The 25,762-nt window shown below is 32.1% G+C and overlaps 1 protein-coding gene across 1 annotated transcript in view; it reads right to left on the bottom strand.

Annotated features, from left to right (window-relative positions):
* The window catches only part of Csmd3 (CUB and Sushi multiple domains 3), a 1,323,831-nt gene that overhangs the window by 822,749 nt on the left and 475,320 nt on the right, over positions 1 to 25,762 (bottom strand). The window contains exon 7 of the mRNA XM_060389430.1: positions 16,459 to 16,770. Coding sequence (XP_060245413.1) covers positions 16,459 to 16,770 — 312 coding nt within the window. The remainder of the gene's footprint in view (positions 1 to 16,458; positions 16,771 to 25,762) is intronic.

Raw genomic sequence — 25,762 nt, 5'->3', positions numbered from 1 at the left:
TGCTTCCTTCTACAAACTGAGGGATTAAAGGTTTGGACTAGGGCATGTCTGTATTAAGCCAGAGGGATTAAAGTGTGTGGCATGTCTGTGTCGCAGCCAGATGACACCAACCTAGGTCTTTGGATGTGATCCTTTGCCAGAGCGGACCTGTAGCTAGATTAAAATTCCTTTACATTTCCTTAAAATAGAAAGCACATAGTCATGCTTGTTACTCCATTATATAGAGATTTATTTTAATGATATAAAAGGAATGAAAAGGTCAAATTTTCAATGAAATTGTACCAATTGTTCTTTTAAGAAAAAAAAAAATCATCCTTGGTCTTATTTCTTCCTGGTGGGGAAGTTCAAGAAAGCTGATTATGCTTTTCCTTGCATCATTATAAGCTTATTAAATAAGAAAGGCATTGACCGCCCTAAAGAACTCAGTAAGATAATTCTGGAAATGTCTGGTAGCTAAAAAGTCTATTGTTATTATGAAGGAATACCAATTTAAAGAACATTTCATGGAAAAATTTCAGCATCTGTAATAAAAAGCAATAGCCCATGATTCAGAATGTGAATGATGTAGTTGTGAAGAATATTGGATGTAACACGTCCCGAACTCAACACTGTGCTGCTCTGTGCTGCGGAAGAGTGTAGAGTAACTGTGAGCCTCTGCTCACAGCAGCAACACCATATGCTCAAAAAACTACATGCAAGAATGGCAGCTTGTTGCAAAAATGGGTGAAAATGTCTCAAAATAATCCTGAAGAAGGTAAAAGTGTCTTTAACACAGGACTGTTTTCCTCTACTTTAAAAGGCAGAGGAGTTTCTGTGGCATCAGCTTCAGGCACCACTAGAAGTTCTAGTCATTTTATATATTTGAGCAGAAAAGAAAAAGACATTTCCTTGGTGACTATTTCTTTCACTGGTAAATTAAGCTACGATAAATATCGAGAAGATAAATTCCACATAAAATATTGTAATTTTTTATCTTCACTACATCTTCATTTTTGTTATCTGAGGTTGAATTTTAGGTTATGCTTTTTGAGCCAAGCAATCTCTAGGTGTCCCTATTTCTTGGAAAGTAAGTACATAGAGCAGGAATAAAGCTCAAATAAATCCACGTCTCAGTATCCCAGTGTTGGGACTACAGTGTTGGGAATACACAAACATTTTTAAAAGCTCTTTCTTTTATAATCAATTCAGGAAATCTTACTGTCAATTTTTATCTGTTTTGTACAAAATAATAAATTGAATGTTAATAAAAAAGGTAAGCCAAAAACAACAACAAAACAACACTGTTGGCTACCGTGAGGTGTTTAAAAATCTGAAAAATAACATTTGTAAAACAAGAGCATATTTTCAGATGATGGAGTTATTTCAATAATATAGAAGAAAGATAGTTTATCAGAACTTATAAACTCTAATTCTGAAATATTCTACTGATTGAGGTATCAAAGCAGAGCTGAGACTCATAGCCAAATTCTGGGCCAAATGCATGGAATTTTATGAAAGAGGGAGCAGAGAGAAAGACTTGGAGGGGAAAGGAGATCCAAAAGGAGACCAACTGAGCCAAACAAAACAAAACAAAAAACCAAAACTGGGCCCTGGGAGCCCTGCAGAGACTGATATCCCAATCAAGTACCATGCATGGAGACGACCAAAAACCCCTGCTCAGATGTAGCCCATAGAATCATCTCCCAGTGGGTTTCCAAGCAAGGGGAGCAGGGACTGTCTATGGCATGAACACAGTTTCTGGCTCTCTGATTTCCTCCCCCTGTGGGGTTCAGCTTTGCCAGGCCTCAGAGGAAGACAGTGCAGCCAGCCCTGATAGGTTAGGGTCAGATAGAAGGGGAGAAGATACCCCCCTATCAGTGGACTCGGAGAGGGGCATAGGGTAGAAGAAGGAGGAAGGGTAGGATTGGGAGGAGAGGAGCAAGGGGGCCACAGCCGGATTACAAAGTGAGTAAACTGCAATAAATAATAATAATGAAAATTTAAAATCTGCCTATATCTAACTTAAGACCATACTTTAGAGATGCCATTATATAAAAATATTAAAATGAATACTCACAGATTTCATTTGCAAATGAAATAACTTCATCTAATATTGTCATGAAGACAATTGACAATCAGAATATTTCATATATCTTTACAATGTACATAAAATTGTTATGAAATAAACTCTAATAGTCTTCTCTTATTTCACCGAAAAAAGTAATTTAGTAAGTAAATAATTAAAACTTTAGACATATAAGAATATGTTTAATGGTATGAATGTTGTTGTTTTGATACTATCATAAATGTGATAAAGCAGAATAATAAAAGAGAAGGTGGGAATTATATTCGATCTACAATTACGTACTATAAGAAATCGGCTTGCTTTGGATCATAGAGTTTTAGATACTACAAGATAACACTTAACACAATTTTCTATCAGATAATTTATATATAAAAATTTCAAAAGAAAAACAAAAAGGTAAATATTAATAGGTAATCCCAGCAAAGAGTTTACAACTCTATCTTTGTTAAAGGTATTTATTATACTAATATCAAAAATTTTCACCCCAAATTAACTAGTAGAAGTGTATTATGAAAGTCATATATAAATGGAATTTTTGTTATGCATTGTCACATATCATTATTTCTACATTTAATATTGTTTTAAAATCAATATGTTATTTTTTGCAAGTTATGATCATGGAAGTCAAGTAGGTGAAAGCAATTTGATTATTAAGAAATAAAAGATGTGTTTATTGAAAATAAAATTTGATAGTCATTTATTTGTGTCTTGTCACTGTATTATAGTCTATAAGTTAGCCTTACACTGTTTTGAAACAGGATAAGATAGGAAATAATATTTTTTTCTTTTTAGATGTCATGACATATTTACAAAAAATATCTCTAGGTGTGGAATTTAAGTTAAAACGTTGCATTGATCTTATTATTTATCAATATACAAACTGATTTTTTTATAAATTTATAATAGACCCGAAAAGCTATTCTAATGGACTCCCTGAATTCTTGTCATTGAAATAATATGATCCTATTTATTTTCCAGTGTTATTATATTTTAGCTGAGGACAGGATCTCAGAAGGAGCTGATAGAATAGTGCTGATTCAGTGTGTTGCTTTCTCCTATGATAGTCATATAGCTTCTAAATATGCCCTCCCCATAACCTTAAGAATATGAAACTTAGATGAATCCTATGGTGATACTACCAAGTCACCATCTCCCTTCAAACACTTCAGTTAGATGGTTGATTCACACTGAATTTTGAGAACTGTAGTCTAATATAGAAATGTCAGTTCACGATTAACTGTTAATTAAATTTTTGTATTTTTAATAAACTGTTCCTTATTTATTTAAAACTCATTCATATTCTTACTGATGTTATTTACTAGAGCATATCTAAGCATATCAAGATCTCTGTTCCTCTATTCACGTCTCGTTTTTAGTTTTATATCTCCAACAAGCCTTTGTTGATTTCCCAGATCAAAATGACCATCCTCCAGAGCACAGCTCATGTATGATTTTTGCACAGTACATATAACTGTAAGATCATAAGTCACTATCTTTTCATATGACTTAATTAAGAAAGTTCTTTTAACTTTTTATCAAAACTGTATATTTCACAAGCCAAAAGAGAAGAGGGAAGAAAATGAAAGGAAGGTAAAAGAGGTATTGAGTATACCGGACATAGAAGAAAAGACAAGGAGAAGAAAATACCGGAGATGAAAATCAATAAAAGCAAGATAGATTTTCAGAATAGAAGTTAAGTAAATGTATAAGTAATTAAATACAATGGAATATAGTAGTAAAGGAAATAGAAAAAACACTCTAATATATCCTCAGGAATAATATGTCCTAAAAGAAAAGCTACACTTGCATCCTAAATAAACAACTTGGGGAATTTAAGGCACAAATTTTACCATAACGTCCTAGGAAAGGAAAAACATGGCAGACTTTATATGTAGAAGATAAGCAGAGTAAATTCTTATACTTTTATGATAGCAATAAGTAGTTCTATTCTTATTTTCGTAAGTAATTAATTTAATATCCAAGTAACATATGAAGGTAAACCTATCAGAATCACACCAGATTTCTCAACAGAAACTATGAAAGCCAGAATGGCCTGGGCAGAAGTCATACAGACCTTAAGGGACCATAGATGCCAGCCCAGACTACTATACCCAGCAATACTTTCAATCACTATAGACGGAGAATTCGAAATATTTCCATGACAAAACCAAATTTAAACAATATCTAGGATGTAACCCAGCCCTACAGAAGTTACTAGTAAGAAAATTCCAACAACAAAAAAATCAAAAGAATACGAGCAATAAAACACAGCAACACCACCAACCCCACATCAAAAGAAAGTAATATGCGATGGTCACTAGTATCTATCCACATCAATGGACTCAGCTCTCCAATAAAAAGACAGACTAACAGTATGGTTGCAGAAAAAAGATCCAACATTCTGTTGCATCCAAGAAACACATCTATCCAACAAAGATAAACAGTACCTCAGAGTAAAGGACTGGAAAATGTTTTTTTTTTAATTTTTTTATTTTAAAATAACTTTATACATTCACTTGTATCCCAGCTGTAGCCCTCCCCCTCTTTCCCTCTCAATCCTCCCTTCTCTCATCTCCTCCCTGCCCCCTTCCGAGTCCACTGAGAGGACTCCTCCTCTCCTTCTGTCTGGCCCTATCTTATCAGGTATCTTCAGAAAAAAATGTTTTGTAAGCAAATGGATCCAGAAAACAATTTGGGGTAGCTATCTTAATATCTAATAAAAGAAACTTTCAACCAAAATCAATAAAAAAATGAGGAGGGGCACTACATTCTCATCAAAGGAAAAATCCACCAAGAGGACCTCACAATTCTGAACATCTATGCCACAAATACAAGAGTACCTGCATTCATAAATGAAACATTATTAAAGCTTAAATCACACATTGATCCCAATACCTTTACAGTGGGAGACTTCAACATCCCACTCTCAGCAAGGGACAGATCAACTAGACACAAACCAAATAGGGAAATATAGGAACTTACAGAGGCCCTAAATCAAATCGACTTAATAGAAGTCTACAGATCTTTTCACCCAAACTCAAGAGTATACCTTCTTTTCAGCACCTCATGGAACCTTCTCCAAAATAGACCATATAGTTGGTCACAAAGGAAGCCTCAACAGATACAAGAAGATTGAAACAATCCCCTATATTCTATCTGATCACTGTGGACTAAAGCTGGACCTCAACAACAATGGAAATAACAAAAAGCCTACACGCACTTGGAAACCGAACAGCTTGCTACCCAATGACAGCTGGGATAAGGAAGAAATAAAGAAAGAAATGAAGACTTCCTAGAATTCAATGAAAATGAAGGTACAACATACCCTAATTTATGGGACACAATGAAAGCAGTACTCAGGGGAAAATTCATGGCACTAAAGTGCCTTCAAGAAGAAATTTGTAACATCACATATCACATACAAGCAATTTAATGGCCCAACTGAAAACCCTAGGAAAAAAAAAAAGAAGAAGAAGAAGCAGAGACATCCAAGAGGAGCAGACGGCTGGAAATAATTAAACTCAGGGCTGAAATCAATAACTTAGAAACAAATAAAGCAATTCAAAGAATCAATGAAACCAAGAGCTGTTTCTTTGAGAAAATCAACAAGATAGACAAACTAAAAAACTAAAAAAAGACAGAGAGAATGTATTCAAAACAGTAAAATCAGAAATGAAAAGGGGGACATAACTACAGACACTGAGGAAATCCAAACAATCATTAGGTCATACTACAAAAGTCTATATGCCACAAAATTTGAAAATCTAAAAGAAATGGACAGTTTTCTTGATAGAGTCCATCTACCAAAATTAAGTCAAGATCAGGTAGAAAGACTGAATAGCCCTATATCCCCCAAGGAAATTTAATTGTTCTGAAAAATGAGCATATATTAGTTTAACCACGAAGACAAGCATGGGATAATGAATAAATTCTAAATCAATATGTAATATTATCAGATGGAATAAACATGTGTAGAATAAAAAATGATAAATGTATAACTGAAAGATTTTTTTTTCTTTTTCAAATTGAAAGATTTTTATATACTTTCAGAGTATACAATTCGTATTTTCTTCAGCCTAATTTTGAATATGTATTATTTTATATTTGTCAGCTTATTGATTGATCGTATGTGTATGTACGTGTGTTTTATATGATGTGTTTGTGGTATGTGGTTTGTATATGTCTGGTGTGTGTCTAGTATGTCTGTGTGTAGTATGTGGGGTATGTGTGTGTGTTTGTGTGTGGGGTGTGTGTGTATGTGTGCATGGTATGTGTGTGTGTGTTTGTATGTGTATGTGTTTGTGGTGGGGTATATGTATGTGTTTGTGTGGTATGTCTATGGGTGTGTGTTCATGTATCTGCTATGTGTGTGTTTGAGTCAGTGTGTATAGGTGGCCTCTGTGTACATGTGCTAATGACTGTGCCCTGGTAAATATTTTTACATTAGAAAAAACTTACGTAAGTTTGGTATCTACTTTCACCCTGTAGCCTCTAGGAATTTAGCCAGGGTGCAGAGCTTTATACCCATTCAGCTGTCATCACCACACTCTGCTTGACTCTTTTTTCATTTCAAAAATTAGAAATATTTAAAAGCATCTGATCTATTGTTTTTTAAAAAGGTTAGAATAGATTTTCTCATAAAATTTTTGCAATAACATTTTTATTCCAGACACTAAGACGCATCACACAGGACACATTACACAAGGACACATCATTCATACAAGACACTTATCATCTCGATGTCTTAATCAGTTCTTTGTTATTCCTTATTTCATAGTTGGTGTATACTGCTTGTATATGATTTTGATCAATTCAAATTTTTCCTTAAAATACAGATAATATCTAACATTCTTATGACATTATCACATAATTAGAAAGATGTAAAATTTGCAATAAGAATATACTAACTAATTCCTGGAGAGATGTTACTCAGCATCCATCAAAACACAGTTAAGGAAACTTTAATGTATGTATTACTTTTTTTCTTTTATTTATTTATTTTTTCTGTCTTTTTTAAAATTTAATTTTATTTATATATTTATATTTTTAAAATTTATTTACTTTTTATCCACACTGAATTCCCCTCCCTCTTCTCCCCCTATAGCCTTTCTGTAGTGTCCTTATAGGGGAGGACCTCCTCCCCTTCTATCTGACCCTAGCCTATCAGGTCTCATCAGGGCTGGCTGCATCATCTTCCTCTGTGGCTTGGCAAGGCTGTGAAGTATATTTTTCAATGTGATGATGCCAGTGAGGTTTAAACCAGAGCAGACCTGAACAACAGTCTGAATATTCTGCAAAAAACATTAGCAAAATATATGAAAATGATATTATCTGAAAGTATTTAAAAATATATTGATAGGAAACCACATAAGCCAATGACATGCACATATTTAGCTACATAAATTATCTGGCACAATAGATATTTCATTATACTAATGTTGTCCAACTAGTATGTGAACAAAGTTTTTGTATGAGATAGAGGTCTTTTGTTTTTTAATATAAACTTGTTAATATAAAAGAACTTTTCAACAGCCTAGGCACACAGAGACAGAAATGGCTCGCATGAGGCTTGCTTGAGTCTGAACCTGGTCCTCTGAACATAAGATATTGCTGTTAGCTTGGTGTTTTGTGGGACTCGTAACAATGACAAGAATATATGTCTGTCTGTTTTGCCTGAGACTGAGATTCTTTTCCTCCCATTGAGTTACCCTGTCCAGACTCAGAATGAGAGCTTTTGCCTTGTCTTATTGTATCCTGTTTTATAAATGTTGCTTTTATTTTCTCAGATGGGAGAGTGAATGAAAGTTGTACCTTAGTTGTACAAACATGTTTTGGGCTAAACCCAGAGCTTTTCTCTCTGTCCTAGCTATCCTAGGACTAGGCCTGGAAGCTTTTAACCTCTGTACAATTTAATCTTCTTTGAGCCCAGACCTTGAAGGATTCAGCTTCCAGCCTCTGTCTGCTAACCTAGACCTAGAGTATTTTCTACCTCTGAGACTTACTGCTGAATCATCTTACCATTTCTAGTCCTTTCTGAACTCTAGCTAATTGGTTCAACTCAGCTGTTCTATTTCAGAACTCCTATCCCAGATGATGAATCAAATTTGCTTCTCTTGGCTTCTTACTGAATTGTTCTGTTTGGAAAAATGGCCCCTGAGCTCTACAAACTGAACTTCACTGACTATATAAACTGACCTGAATTGAATGAAACTGGACTAAATAAACTGAACTGAATAACATTCAACTAAACTGAACTGAAATGAACTTCTGTGTGTGTGTGTGTGTGTGTGTGCGTGTGTGTGTGCATGTGTGTTTGTATGCCCTACTATTAAGTAGCATATCAGTCCTATCTATTCTCATAATATACTATCTCTGACTCATTATGTCAAATCTTCTACTCCATCACTTTTTCTGACTCTTAATGAGATGTCATCATTTGGGAATAAATTTGTATAGTAAAAGTATGTTTTTATTACAGCCAAAATGATTGAAGGTATGCTGAAGGTGTGTCTATATTACAGATCAGACAGATTTAGAAAGGTTCCCTTGCCAGAACAGCCATGTTGCTGGATCAAAATCATCTACATCTTGGTTTGTCTTGTTTGACTAGTTTCTCTTGGAAACCTTATCTTTTCTGTAACAGAAATAGAGGGTGTATAAATCTGGAGAGGAGTAGAGGTGGTAATAAGAAGTTGGAGGAGTTGGAGAAGGAGAAATGGTGATTGAGTTCATTGTTTGAGAGAAGAACTATTTTTATATAAAAAATCTAACTAACAAAAACATATCCTGGTACTTTAGCATTTTATTTTAATATTATTTTTTTCAATTTTTCATATTTTATTTTAATTAATTAATTATTTATTTGTTTCCATAATTTTATTTTTCTCATTAGTTACATTTTGTTAATTCTGTATCCCAGCTGTATCCCTCATTCCCTCCCCAATCCCACCCTCCCTCCCTCATCTCCTCCCTGCCCCTTTCCAAGTCCACTAATAGGGGAGGACCTCCTCCCCTTTCATATGACTCGCTTTTGTCAGGTATTTTCCGGACTGGCTGCAAAGTCCTCCTCTGTGGCCTAACAGTACTGCTCCTCCCTTGGGAGGTGGGGAGGTCAAAGAGCCAGTCATTGAGTTCATGTTAGAAATACTCCTTGTTCCCCTTACTATGGGAAACCAATTGATTACTGAGCTATCACGGGTCACATCCGAGCAGAGGTTCTAGGTTTTATCCTCTCATGGACTTTGGTTGAGTGTCCATCTCAGAAAAGACCCTGTGCCCAGATACGTTTGGTCCTTGTGGAGCTCCTATCCTTTCCACATCAAACTCCCCTTCTTTCATATGATTCCCTGCACTCTGCCGAAGGTTTGGTTGTGAGTCTTAGTATCTATTTTGGAGCACTGCTAGGTAGAGTCTTTCAGATGCTTTCTGAGGTAGACTCCTGTCATACGTTCAATGCATATCCCATTTGTCTTTCTAAATGAGGATAGATCATCATACCCCATGTCTGCTTCCTTGATTATTTATTTTAATTGGGCTTACTTGAAGTGAATGTTACAAGTAAAAATCCCAGCTTTTGTTTTTCATAAAATTGCTGATTTGAACTGTGATGCTGAAATAGGCATTCCCCTCTTAAAATTAAAAATAACAAGTATCATTTATTTTTAGGAAGTAACATTTTAATGTTATTTTTAAAAAATTAATTTTATGTATATATTTATTTATTATAATTTATTCACTTTGTAACCCTGCTGCAGCCTCCTCCCTTCCAGTCCCACCTACCCTCTCCCTCCTCTCTATATCCCCTTTCCCCTAATCCACTGATAGGTAGCCCATAGACTGCTCAGTTTCTAAGTGGGTTTCCTAGTAAGGGGACAGGGGCTGTCTCTGACATGAGCTCAGTGGCTTTCTCTTTGATCACCTCCCCCTTGTGGGTGCAGAGGAAGTTGATGCAGCCCGCCTTAACTTTAGTTTTTAAACTTTAGTTTTAAGTATGAAAGTCTACTTCATATTTATCTTCTGTGTTACACAACTAATTGTAATTTTGATAAGATATAACACCTTCTTGGCACGTACAGTATCATTAAACATACTGTTAAAGAACTGCTGTGTTCTGTAAAACTAACCTTAGTGATGGCTTGAAATTCTTCTATCACATATTACATTACACACAATGCTCAAGTTATCCTTTTACATTTATACTGGGAAGTACAAAATATGATTTAATGATGATCATATATTTGTAGTGGGAACTTCCTAGGTCAATATATTTAGATACTTTAATTATAAAAGATCCAAGTATCAAGAATGGTCATTAAGAGGTGATATTAATTATCATTTATGGAAAAGTAGATGTTAATATGCTATAAAAGTTACGAAAAATAGTGTTAAAGTAAATGAATGACTATGAGATATATCATGTCTAACTGATTGTTATTATGATATGGCTAACCTTTTATTTCAAAAGAATATCAAATTATTTCTATAATCAATTATTATATTTATTTTTACCTTAATATAATATTTTCTAAGATGAAAACTGAATGAATGAATGAGAAAGAATAGTAACTCAGGACATATGAGTTGTAAGTTCTTATATAACATCTCCAAGAGGCTATGTATCTTATACAATAATGGTGTAATAATACATTATCTGAGGTAAGTTATACAGAACATGCAGACCCAGTGATTTCTATTATATTGCTACATATTTGCATTCTCATTTAGGTCAACATTTATTTGTAACTATTTAGGTTACTGCTAAATATGTAGCTCTTGGAATTAAAGATATTACTATAAACTATTATGAATCAATATTAAGAAACCATTTCAAAATAAATCTTACAGTTAACGTAAATAATTTTGTTATTTTCAGATGTGAATACTTAAATGTAATTTTAAATACAAATATCTGGATTTCTATATATTAAATGTACCATTTATTTTTACATCTATTTATGTTAATGTAATTTGTCCTTTAAACATAGCTCAGCAATTTTATATACTTTGGTTATGGATTTATATTTCTATTCAACACAGATATCTATTCAAAGCATTTTTATGGGTCTTAGTGATCTAATAAAATTTCTAGCTTTCAACTTCAATTCATTCTTCTAGAATTAGTTCAAATATAACTCATAGAGCCTTCTTTGGCTTTTATGTCCAAACACATTCTTTCCTTTCACTTGCTTCAGTGTCTTTTAAAAATAGTATGATCAACTAGGATATAAAGTGAATAAATTGTAAATAATAATAACAATGAAACAAAAATAGAATGATCAAAATGTTTCTTAAAGTAAAGCAGTTTTTTTAAAAAAAATACGTAGACTACTTAGCTAGATACTAGTGATTGGCAGGGGAAATGAGAATGACGGAGGTTTTTAGGAAGGGCAAGTAAAGTAAATACTGAAGAAGGTGCTCAGTGGCAAAGACTACTGATAACATAAATCAATACTATTCTGTACATTTCCATGGATGTACAAGAGTTAGTATAAATTTGGTAGATAATAATAAAAATACCATGTCTTAAATATTTAAGCATTTAATTGTCCCCTTCCATATCATTTTAAATATATATATATAATCCTCTGAGGCTGCATGTCCAGTCATTTATTGTGGTAAATGACTCAAACTGATTTCTCAAAATCAGAAAGCTAAAGGACAAAAGAATAAGGACTCTGCTTAGCTTTCTCATCCTTAAATTCAATACACACAGTGAATTTCTATTACTTATCAAAATCTAAAAGTACACTACATTACACAAAAAAATTATATGGAATTCATCTCTAAGGGGAGTATAAGGATGCTTTACAAACATCTATTTTAAGATCATTCATTAATTTAAAACTATTGTTCATAGAAATGGACATAGTGAGGTACAACTTTACTCTTTGTAGATAAAATACAAGGTTAAGTGCTATAAAACCATGTACCAAACGTCATATTTTAACTAGGACAATTTATTCAAATTATTCAATATATATGTATATATACATATATATATATATACATATACACATATATATGAAACTACTGATGATTAAATGTGACCAAAATAAAATAATTACAATATGAGTACAGAAAACAATGAAAAATAGAAAATTATCATCGTACAAAATAGCATTAGTATATGAACATTGAAGAACCTACACTACTGGAAAAGCTCCAATGTTTGTGCTTTAGGGCAGAATTAACCTCAGCAATATAGCAAGCACTGTACCATATCTGTATTGCTTAAAGTTGATTGACTTCATAATTTATTTTTGTTTAATTAAAGGTATATTTTGAGCTTGAAATTATGTACCACGCTTATAATAAAACATTTTATTCTTTTGCATTGGGAATTTTGAAACAATGCTATAATGAGCAACATTTTGTAGTTTATGAGAATATTATATTACATTTATTTTAATGAAAGAGTTAAAATAGTGACAAAGTAAACACAAATATTTCTTTAAAAGTAAACCAGACATTATAATGAGCAACACTCATTTAAAGTTTCAATAACTTTAAGAATTTCTTTGGTAGTTACATTGTGAATATTTATTTATTAGTTTAACTGATCTTTTCAGAATACATCTGTGGAACTAAAACTCTAGCAGGAGAAATGAATGAACCAAGAAGACCATCATTTCTTGCAATATCTTATCCTAAGTTCTTCTGAAAATACACAGTGTAAGTCTTATGGTTGGGATTTACCTATGCATGTCAAAATTTTAAGTTTGTCTGAATATCAACTTCATACCAGGAATTAGAATTATCTAGTTGAGAGGAAGAACGAGCTCTTAAGAATGGTTTGGAAACCATAACCAACCAATACACAAAGCTGAAGAACACGGTCCCAATGGACACAACTGCAAAACTAACTCCTTCTAAAACTCAGGGTGTATTGTGGAAGAAAGGCTAGAAAGACAGAGCCAGGACAAAAAAAAACAGAGTTTGTTGTAAGACTGTGTCTCGTAGGCATACAAAAGCTACACCTATAGAGTCTCATTAACATGACCCCTTCAACATGAACTGAACAAGACAATGACAATTAACATGCTATCATGGAAAAAAAAAAAAAAACCCACAAGTGCTCAGGAGGTTCAGTCCTACATAAAGAATCACAGGCAAAAAAGTAATGTTGAGAGCAGGAAATAATCTTCGCTGTGGCATGTAAATTTGTTATTCAATACTGAGGACTCATTTCTGAAAACATACATATAAGAAACACACAATGAGCAGCTTGTAGTTATGTATTTAGGAATTTATATGTACATATGCATATATGCACACACACATATACAGTATATATGTACAGCATAAATGCATGTGTAAACTGTGTGTGTATGCCTATATACATATATATGTAAGTATAGCTAAAAAGAGGTCTTGAATTTGCAGGAGTGAAAGGAATGGTTTATGGAAGGATTAGGAGTGAGGAAGAAGTGGGAAGTGGTATACTTACATTATAATCCGCAAAAATAAAATATGTAATTAAAATTATTTGAAAGAAAAACATTGTAATTTAGAGAAATTAAAAGAAAATACATTTGCCAATAAAAAGGATGACAGAAAGAAAGAAAGAAAGAAAGAAAGAAAGAAAGAAAGAAAGAAAGAAAGAAAGAAGTTACAGTATTAGAATTGTATGACGTAAATTTGAATACTGAAACAATACTTAGGTTATTGGTTCCCATGACATTATTATAGGTTGGCCTGATAGGGTTTACCCTGTAGGGGTAATTCTAGGGATGGAAAAGAACATTAATTACTTGTTAAATATTGAGGAACTGACTTGGATTGGGTTAATTCTTATTTTAAATGATTCATACACTCTCTGTAACATGTTCCCTACTCTCCACAATCATAGCTTTTATAAAAGCATCTTGCACAACATGTTGGTTTTCTCTACGAACTCTATTATAAACAACTTTTTGAAGGGAAGCATGTTATTCATGTCCCATGAAAACATCCTGTTTCTCAGGAAGCACTGAGGCATGCAAGATGAAATGGAATTACTCATATTTAAAGATCATGGATTTGATATCCACCAAAAAGCATTTAGGTATCAAGAGTTACTAGAAATAGTCTTTGAAGAGTGTTTATTGTCAGAAAATGTAGTTGTTATTTTGAGGCTTTTCAAAACAGTATTCATATAGAATAATAGGTGAGTTTTCCTTTTAAAGAAATAGACAGGAGTAACGTTTGCCTCATCATGTTAGTAACTGTGTTCTAAATATAACAAATACAAACACAAAGAATCAGTGGATTCTGTTGTAGTAGTAGGATAAGTTTTAAATTTATTTCTGTAGAAATCTAACAATTTAATTGGCTTAAATATATATATTTAATAATATTTTCTCTCTCTCGTTATATATATATATATATATATATATATATATATATATAGTCTTTTCTCTATTATATCAACATAAAAAAGCATGAAGAATATTTCCAAGGCAGATTGTAAAACAGAGTATTGTCTCAAATCATCATTCAATATATAGAAAATAAGTCTTTCAAATAATACTGAAAGATTCTGTCAGCAGCTAGGACATATTTCATATCTATCTAGAAAATGATATTGATACTAAAGTTCATAAGAATAAAAACACTTTTATAGTGAATCGATTTACAACTGTTACTTTAATAACTTATGTGTTTTCTGTTTTTTTTTTAATTTTTTGGGGGGAAACAAATTAGTATTTATTATTATTTCTTACAAAAATACCTGAGAATGGTCTTTAAAAGTATGTTGTACCTTATGCTTTGTTTTAATTTTTTTATTTTTTACTATTAATTACACTTTATTCATCTTTGTGTTTTCTGTTTTAAATTTGAGTAGTTATCACTCTGATGTCTACAAACTTTTGGTTTTTAATTCCACAATTTTTCACAAATGATGATACTAAATTTGAGCAAGACTTAATTTTCATAGTATATTGATTATTACAGTAGACTCCATAAGTCATCTTGGTTTTTTGTTTGTTTTTGTTTTGTTTCTTTTTTGGGGCGGGGCAATACTGATTGTGGAGTAGTTTAATACTCCTTGCGATAATAATTTTGGCTAAATTTAAATACAATTTTTTTATCTTTCTCAATTTTTTCACTTTTTTAAACATTTATTTATATTTTTATAAATTACATGTTATTCACTTTGTTGTAATTTGGTGTGATTTTTTTATTAGTAAGAGAAGTTAATAGCAATGTTCATAGTAGAATATGAATAGAGAAACAAGATAACATAGTGGGATATTTTAACTTGAGTATTACATGAAAAAAAATTTACTTTAGAATATGTAATTTAAGTAAAGATTGTAAGTATTTCCAGGATAAATTAAAATGGAAATAAACTCCTTTTTAAGATACAGTTTGCTTGATTTTTCTTTTCTACTACCTTGTGTCAAAAATCCTGATTTCTTTGAGTGTGTGCTCAAAATCATTTTTAAATTATGTATATAGTGTTCTGCATAAACCACACACAACCACACAACATAAGCCACATACAGATTAAAGAACATATGTGAATTTGAGTAGAAATTGTGATTCCTATTTTCAGTGTGTTCACTATATTAAGGTTTTTAGTTATGCATATCTTGATAGAACTAAACTTTTTTTACACTATTATTTTTTTTCTATATTTAAACGATTTGCCATATAAAAACACAGAAATGTGTTTGCTGTCTTTCCCAACTTTTCCAAAGTTACATGTAATATTTGAGTTGATATTTTATAATATATGATTTTTTTATTTTAAGTAAAAATAGAATCTAAGTTGTCATTTCATATTTTATTCATAATATCAACCACAGCTGTTTTATTTTCACAATTAAAATATATTTATATACATTTATATCATGCAAAAATTTAGAACTGCCTCATGAATGTTAACAAAAACTCATCAGATATGGATTGAAATATTCAATTTCTTAAGTATTAAACAACCCTACAAATACTGAAAATCCCTGAATGGTATGAATTTTGTGTGTGCATATACGTGCATTTCCTTTTAGAAAATGCTTGTTTTATTCTTCTATTTTATTGCTTAAAATTGTATGTGACAGTAAATAATAAAGACAGGTATTTATCACTCATTTATATTATCCCTTTAAAAATACTCCCTTTTACTTTAACCCTCCCTCTAAATCAAAATTGTATTTTGATTTCTTTTTAATTTCTGTGCTTCCAAATTATTATAAATTAGTTTTTATTATCTATGTTCCTCAGCTCCTTCAATTTATGTTTCTTTTTTAAAATTGGCAAAAATATAAGATAAAGAGGAAAGCATCTGAGGGACAGATTATTTCCTCACTTTCTATACCTTCGGTCTCTTACAACTCATTATCTACTTAGAAGCATCACCAAGTATAGCTTTGGTTGTAACTAAATGTGCACAAGTAAAATAACATCAATACCTCTATGAGTAACAACTGCAAGTTCTTTAGTTCTTTCTATCTGTTCAGCATTGCGTGGTCTTCTGCTTGTGCTTTGTGTATCTGCTTGATGAGGAGAGAGCTGGTCCTTGGTTGTGTTGGGATCCAGACCTGAATTTCTGAGACTCGTAACTTGAACTCGCTGTTCCTCGGAAAGTCTATGGCTGGTGACAGCAGTAACACTGGATACAGTAACATCTGCAGATGTGCTAGCAACAGCAATAGCACCAGTGGTAGTCCTGTTATGCTCCTCTAACTCACCAGTGGAGGAAGTGAGGGTCAGTGGAGAAGAACCTGTGGGACACAGTAGCACTAGATGCTAACTTTTTCTTTTAAATTTTATAGTTTTATTTTATAAGTTTAAATAAATTATATTTCTACTATTACCTTAAGAATAAAAACATGGTGAAGTAAAAACACAAGCACACACTAACATGTGAAATACACCAGACCCCCAGGATTGCTTTTTATCAACCTAAGAAATCCATTACACACAAAATAAAACATTCTAACATAATACATTAATGTGGACAAAAGTGAAAGAAAAATTCTTTACAGGTCTCTCAGTCAATGATAGTATTTTTTTTTAGGTCATGAGATGAATTTTAGCACATACAGTTTTGACAACAAATAACTATGTAACCACACTTTTCTCAAAATCATGCTTTGCATACTCTGATTCCATGTCAGTTCAGATTTCTGGGAAAATATAAAACTCCTATTTTAAAGCAAGAAACTGAAAAAAAATTGAAATTAAAGGACGAATTAAAAGTGGTGAAAAAGTGAGACTCTGAAATTACTATGTATAAATGTTCATCCTAATCTCATTTGTAAAGCAAGTACTCAGACTGGGTCATGAAATATATTCTTTTTATATGTTGATATGGTCTCTGAAATCTGTTAATATTTTACACCATTTGAAGTGAAAGTTTTAGATAACACAATTAATAAATAAATAATACTAAACTAATTCTTTCATCTAGTAAAAACAGCCAAGAGCTAATGGAATTAGTTACAGAGACAGTTGTTTATCAAACATTATTGTTAAGAGTGCATATTTATAAATATTAATAGTTCATTTTATATATATGAATACTGATTTATGAACACTCATTTATATGTGTATTTTACCACTATTTATTATAATTCTAAATAAAACACCACCCAATTCTCCTCTTTATTTAATTGCCAAATTAGGATTTTCATTTTCTTTTGGATTAATACCTGCGAAGGTTGTACTTTCCAGATTTAGCATGTTCCTATGTAATAAAAACTGATCTTATTATAGTATTATGGAACTTATTGAGGATATATTTAAAAGAATGTTTAAATGCTTAACAAGTTCAATTTTTAAGCTTGAGCTATGAGATAAGACAGGAGGTTCTGAAAAGGTTTCTGAGTATTCTCACAGTAAGTAAATGACATACACTTTATTTTTATATATCTTACTCAATATCTTGCATTCTGACCACAGTGTTTAGTTAGAGCTTTTAGACAAACAGATTCAAGACTGCTTGAAAAGGAGTAAATTTCGACATGAGTTAAAAAGTTGATCGAGTTTGACCCGTTTTTCTTTTCTTATTCTGTCCACAAAGCAGTATGTCTGGTTATTCTGTTTGCCTAAAACTCAAAAAGTAATGTGTACAAATATGGAGCCCTTAATAGGTAAGCACGGAAGTATAAAAATGGTTGCCATGGAATTTTCCAATATGAATAGCCATATTCATTCTCCAACACACTCAAGGTTCACAAGAATTATATAATAATTACACATGAAGAAATTAGAGATAAATTACATGTGCCAATTAACAGATTATATTGAACAGTAATGTGTTTTAAAATATCAATTAGGAAACCATTATTTATCTATGTTATTGTGTGAAGATTAAAATCTACTACATAGACAATAGTTGTGCCAATAAGCCTGTGCTACTTATTAAATAAAATTTATCAAGGATATTCTGTATTCATATGGACAAACAATAACCACTTACAGGACTTTCTTGCAGCAACATACATGGTGAATTATTTCTATGAAATTATATTCTCATTTCGATAAAAAGTTCTTATTATTTTATTGTGAACTTAATTAAGGTTTCTGTTTTAAAATGATATAAAAGCCAGATGAAAACCAGTATTCAAGATTTGATTTGACTTATAATTTTTAAAGAGATAGAGAGAAAGAGAGAGAGAGAGATTGTGTGTGAGAGAGAAAGAAAAAGAGAGGAGAGAGAGAGTCAGAGAGAGAGAGAGAGAGAGAGAGAGAAGGGTGTCAGGTGGCTTAGGGTAGAATTACAGGTGGCTGTGAGACTTCCCAGAAGGTTTTCCTAATGGAGCTCCTGTTTTTTTTCAATTGTTCTGCAGTAAGTGCTCTTAATTACTGAGCTACTTCTCTATCTGCCAGGCTTTTGGTTTTAAATAAGTAAATAACTGTAGACATGCCATACTTTCAATATGAAAAATACTGGAATTTGTACTGTCTAAAACATGAGTATCCTGAATAAACTGCACTGAAAAAAAAAAAGAAAGAAAAGACATCACCCCACTTTCAGTTGTGAACCAAGCCTTTAAGGACAGAGCTATCTCCCAGATAGAGAGTCACCAAAGAAAAGTCTTAAAAAGTGTGAGGGAGACGATGAAGCTAGCTCAAAACAGTTGATGGCTGGTGGGAGGCGCAGGGGGCTGGAGGAGAAGGAAGGACTCAGTCCTATTTAAGGGGGAGGCCACTGAGAGTTTGACCGGCCCCAGTAAGTGCATAGATAACACAAATCAGACTTTTTATTCTTATTTTTATTTTTTGCTTTTTTTGCTTTTTTTTTTTTTGGGCGGGGTGGAGGGCATAAGGGTTGGGAGTGAACATGGAAGGACTTGAGAAGTGAGTGTCATCAGGGTGCATGCAGTGAAATTCCCAGAGAATCAATAAAAATGTTATGTTGGAAAAAAAAAAAAAACATGAGTATCTAAACCTTTTAACAAACTGAATGAATATATCCCATTACGGAGCCATTATGATTAATCTGAAAAAATCGCATTTGAGTAACAATTTCTTGCTGATTCTTGAGAATGAGCTTCGGTTGCTTCTCTACTTAATCACCAAATTGTTACTGACAGATTCCAAGAACCGATTTCCTAACCCCCAGGACATAGACACAGACCTGGGTTAAACTCAGAGTTTGAACTCATGTTTCGTATAATGTAAAAGAAGGACCTTTCAGCAACCTAATCTCAAGGGCTTGAACACTAAACTCAGTGTTGAGCAGTGTAACAGTGATTCTTCATTACCCAAATATTATAAGATTTAATGATAAGAAAGAAAATCTTCATTTCACTAAAACGTAAGTCTACCCCAAAATGCATTACTACCAGATATTTTGTATATCCCTAATTGTTTTCACACACATGTACTCTTATTTTTTCCATCAACATATTAGAAGACAAGCAAACTATAGATTTAGATATTTGAATATCTGCTCATTGCTGTAGACCTACTTTTAGATTCATGCCTGGAACAGAGTAGGCACTCAAAAATATACAAAATAAATATAAAGGAACTAATGGATTTAACAATAAAGCCTAAATAAGATTATCAATAATAAGTAGGATAATTTAAATGAAATATGACTATATGTATTTACCATGGAACAGTTATTTCTAACACTATCATGGTTAAAAGGAATTCCAAATGGGAATTGGAAAAATGTTAACTGTGACTGTACTTTCCAAAACATCAGTCTGAGTAAGTGTAATCTGTGAACATTTAGTAACAATCCAATAAACATTTTTTTATTATTTTAGAATATGACCATAAAACCTGCCAGTATGATTGGTACACTTGAAATATTGAGACATCTCTAAAGTGAAGAGTAAATATGGTTTCATGAAAATACAAAAATTACATTTAACAGAGGTAGATCTATTTTTAAGCCATACTGACTCCTTCAATAAGGCAGTGAAAACACCCATTATCATTCTATAGTATATATTTATTGTTATTTACATAAAACTTGAACCAATTCAGAATTATGATACTAGTGTCATAATTTAGGTTGAGAGTATATAAAACATGATTTTTTTCAATCATGTAAATAGATAATTTAAAAATTTTATCATTTAAAGCATTCACATACACATAACTGTTCCATGTGGTGTCAGTGTTGACGCAATCCTTAGTAGGATGGAGTGCATCACGAAGGTAGAATTAAATGTAGAAAAAAGCTTATTCAGTCTTAAATCTGATATTTTCCTTTTTTCTTAAAAATGAAATATGCTGTACAATTACAAAACATTTTCTAACAGCACAGTATAACATAACAAGACATACAAACAAATTAAAGGAAGAAAATGTACATTCAAAAAATCTGTTCATTACTTAAAATAATATATATTGATTGTTTTCAAGCAAGATTAGTTAAATTGAGTTATAATTTAAAGTGCTATGATTACAACATGAATCATGTCTAAAATATAATTTTATTATTATTAACAAGACATTTCCCCATATAACAAAATAAAAATGAAATGATTTACATATACAAAACATGCTTTTTCAAATAATAAGTATGTTTAACATTTGGAATCATGACAATGGAGAATGACATATACTACACGTGAAAGTTATAAATTTCAGAAATGGTATGAACAATATCCAATTTGGATTTATGATGCATTTTAATAAAAATTATTGTTGTAAAAGTCTTACAAATTAACAATAAATATGTAAAATAATAAACATAAGCCATTATAAAAGTATAACTTAGAGAATGTACAAAGTAAAATTGTATAACATGCTTGAATTAAAAATTCCTTTTTGTTTTTTCCATCTCAATTGTTACAACATAATAACTTCTAATTATTGTCTAATTCATTAAGGATTTAAAAAGAATATTCAGCTAAACTTGAGTATATTTTCCAAAAAGTTAAAAAATGAATACATTTGATGTGCATTTACAGTCAAAGAAGATCCTCTTAGGTCTTCGAGCAATGCTTCGTGCAAGGTATTTTATCTGAAGCAAGTCAGAGAAAGTTTAGGAAGTAAATTATAACAATAATGACATAGACTGGTGAAAATGCAATAAACATTTAAAATGAAGGCATGCAAAACAAAATCTGCATAGATTTGTATCCAAAATAAAACAACACCAAAATGAAATGAAAATATTTTTAATTTTGCAATTATCTTTGAGTTATCATTTACAAATTTTATTAATTTTTGATCACAGAAGAAATTGTGGTTTGCTCTTTTCCTTCTTTTGAACATTGTTTACACAGATTTGCAAGGGAAAATGCCAGCACATTGAAAACACTACCAAAGTCACTGAGATTGCTGTGTAAAATCAAAGGATGCCTCTGCTTTTTAATATCTTGTGCTACTATTTTTAATAAGCACATAAAAGCTAAAAATAGAGCTAAGTAACTTTAAATTTGAAATGTAACAATGCCTCATGCTCAAAGCTGTGTCCACTTGGGATAATAGTTTGAATCCTTCTGACAATATGTTTATGTAAGTGCCCAAATTAGAGAAATGTAAACGGAGACAGGAAATCTTTGAAATGACATAAAGCTGTGTTTTTTAAAACCAGTTTCTTTATATACAACTGTCACTGTCCAGAAGCACTTAAAGTTACTATCTAAACAGAATTAACTCATAAATGAACTTTAAGAATAATTCTATATTGGTCTTACAAAATTATATTTTATATGAATAGGCTAAATTAATGTTTAATCTGCATTAAAATTTGACCTTGAAATTTCCTCAATGAATATTAATAGAATTACCCACTTTAGTCAAGCAACAACATAAAGTTCAAAAGTACTTTAACTTGTGTTTAGTTTCTGAAGTGCTAAAATGTGGGGAGATATGTTGCTGAAATTTTTAAAGAAATGAGTAATTAATCAACATGTCTCTAGTAAAACACCATCATGATGTGTAGGTAAAAAGCTTAGTACATATTAATTTAAAGTGTAATTGAGAGCTTAAAATGAATGTTTATCTAAATTTGTACTACTAAATGTTCGTGTGCCTAAGTTACACATAACTACTTAAATAAATATAATTGAATATTAAGTTTTATACAGGATTGGCTATTGTTTAAGAGTACAAACTGTCTCAATGATACATTTCAAAAGTGAACAAATATAAAATATTTTCCATTAAAAATTAAACTCATAAAAATTTATCCAGCAAAGTTACTGGCGTATCTTCTTAACCAATATTGACAATAAAATCATAAAACAAGTATGAAACAAATTATTTTAGTGTCAAATTTTTGACATACAAAGATAATCCCATAACTTAAAATTTTTGAAATGATGATGAATTCACATATCAAATAATGATAAATTCTTTTTGAAAATGATATGTAGAATCACTATACAACATTCATTGACCATTGGGTTGATCACAATGAAAATACTACACTTAAATATAAATATATGAATAACATACTCATAAATTTTATCAAAATATGTAAAAATAGACTTATTGCAATCAAAATAGAATCAATGAAATATTTTGCGACAATCATGAAACTATTGCCTTTCTTTTCAAATGATCATTTATTGTTTCATATGTTGATTAAAGTTAATCTGCAGAGTCAAAGGGCAGCACCTCATTATCTTCTTTATTTGCATTTGGAAATCCCAAGCAAGTATCACTTGTAGCAATACACAAAACAGGAGCTGAAGTCTTTGTTATAACTATGCACAAAGTCTATCCAAGAAGCCACAATGCTGACCTTGAAAACCTACTACACAAATTATGAATTAGATTAATGGCAAGTGTCCTAGGTTTCCATACTTTAGAATGTCTTGCTACATCTCTCTATAGCCATCTTTCAACCTGGCAATTTAAACTTTATCTGAAATAGATCATGTCATTGACCTAGAGAAGCATTTGGTGTCAACAGTTACCGCCAAACAAATATAGCATATACTTGTAGTGTGTGTGTGTGTGTGTGTGTGTGTGTGTGTGTGTGATTCAGATAGATTCTTGTGAAAATGGTATATACTTTCTCTAATCATTTCAATCAGAAACAATACCTTCATACTCATCCTGTTTCTAGTGTTCCATATGAATTAATACTAACTTTAAAGCAGATGCTACATTCTTTACATGTATTTATTCTTCTTCCTAATAAAAGGTAAGCTTAAGTAATAATGAAAAGAAGATAAATGTGTAAAAATGAATAAATAAGTAAAAATGTTTAAAGACACAATTTTCTTCTTTTTCTAAAAAATAAATTTTATTCAATAATTGCTTAGTAATTATTGAGTATTTAATGTTTTCTTTAATGTATAAATATTAATAAGATGTTGGACCTGTCTAGATATATTCCAACAATATATAGTGAAGTGCACAATGCAAATTGAGTTTATATTTCGCATAAGGAATAGAAGAGCCAACTAACTAGGGCTCAGAGGGGCCTATTGAGTCTGAAGCACCAACTAAGGAGCATCCGTAGACTGGACCTAGGCTCTCTATGTGTATGTAGCCAATGGACAGCTCAGGCTTCATGTGGATCCACTAGTAAGGAGAGCAGGAGCTGTCTCTGACTTGGACTCTGTTGCCAGCTTTTTTCACTTCCCACTGACAGGATGGCCTTACCAGGCCACAGAGGTAAAAGAGGATCTCAGTCCTGATGCAACTAGAGAAGCTGGGGTGGGTGGGCAGAGGGTCTCCCATATTCTGAAGAGTAGAGGAGGAGTGTGAGAATGAGAAAAGAGAAGGCAGGGGTCTAGACTGTGATGTAAAGTGAATTAATTAATTAATTATTTTAAAAAGAGTAGAAGAATAAGGATAGTTTCATATAGCAAATGGAGGTTATAACAAAGGCAAGAAGAAACATTTGGTAATTTGAAAGTTTCCCTTATATAGTTTCTACGATTGGTTTCACACAACTCCTTTCTTTTATTTCATGATATCTGTTTCTACAATTAAAAAATATATATTTATTTTTCATTTTGAAGATTAAAGGACACATGCTGGGAAATTTGAAGCTGTGTTTGTTCCTATACTACTAATAATGGTGAAAAGAAATAAAGAGCATTTCTATGACTTTCTTCTCAATGCTTCTGGACACTGAATAATATCATTTTCTAGAGATCTATCTGTTAATTTTGCTTCCTTCAATATATCTGTTCCATTTTCAGAGGATGGTGACATTATTTTTACTAATTTTAAATGTTTCTTTTTTATATACCTCTTTTTTATTTTTTTTAATTTTTATTATTAGTTACATTTTATTAACTCTGTGTCCCAGCTGTATCCCACTCCCTCATTCCCTCCCAATCCCATCGTCCCTCCCTCATCTCCTCCCTGCCGCTTTTCATGTCCACTGATTGAGGAGGACCTCCTCCCCTTTCATCTGACCCTGTTTTATCAGGTATCTTCAGGACTGGCTGCAAAGACCTCCTCTGTGACCTAGAAGGACTGCTCCTCCCTTGGTGGTGGGGAGGTCAAAGAGCCTGTCATTGAGTTCCTGTCAGAAATTGTCCCTGTTCCCCTTATTATGGGAAAGCAATTGGTTACTGAGCTACCACAGGCTACAACTGAGCAGAGGTTCTAGGTTATATCTATACATGGTACTTGGTGGAGTATCAGTCTCAGAAAAGACCCCTGTGCCCAGATATATTTGGACCTTGTGGAGCTCCTGCCTCTCCACGTCATACTGACTCCCCCTTTCATATGATTCCCTGTACTCTGCCCAAGGTTTAGTTATGAGTCTCAGCATCTGCTTTGATACACTGCTAGGTAGAGTCTTTCAGAGGCTCTCTGCAGTAGGCTCCTGTCCTGTTACTTGTTTTCTCCTATGTCCAATGCATATCTCATTTGTCTTTCTAAGTGAGTATTGATCTTACACCTGGTCCTCTTTCTTGTTTATCTTCTTTAGGTGTATAGATTTCATTATGTTTGTCATATCTTATAGGTCTATATGAGTGAGTATATACCATGTGTGTCTTTCTGCTTCTGGGATACCTCACTCAGAATGATCTTTCCTAGAACCTACTATTTGCCTGCAAATTTCATGATTTCCTCGTTTTTGATTGCTGAGTAGTATTTCATTGTGTAAAAATACCACAATTTCTGTATCCATTCCTCCATTGATGGACCTCTGGGTTGTTTCCAGGTTCTGGCTATTACAAATAAAGCTATTACAAATATGGTTGAGCAAATGTCCTTGTGTGTACTTGAGCAAATTTTGGGTATATGCCTAGCAGTGGTATAGCTGAGTCTTGAGGAAGCACTATTCCTAATTGTCTGAGAAAGCCCCAGATTGCTTTCCAAAGT

The sequence above is a fragment of the Meriones unguiculatus genome, chromosome 8, assembly GCF_030254825.1.
Source record: "Meriones unguiculatus strain TT.TT164.6M chromosome 8, Bangor_MerUng_6.1, whole genome shotgun sequence".
NCBI classification, from domain to species: Eukaryota; Metazoa; Chordata; class Mammalia; order Rodentia; family Muridae; genus Meriones; species Meriones unguiculatus.
Note: the sequence above shows the minus strand (reverse complement) of the source record. Positions and strands in the feature narration are given on the sequence as shown.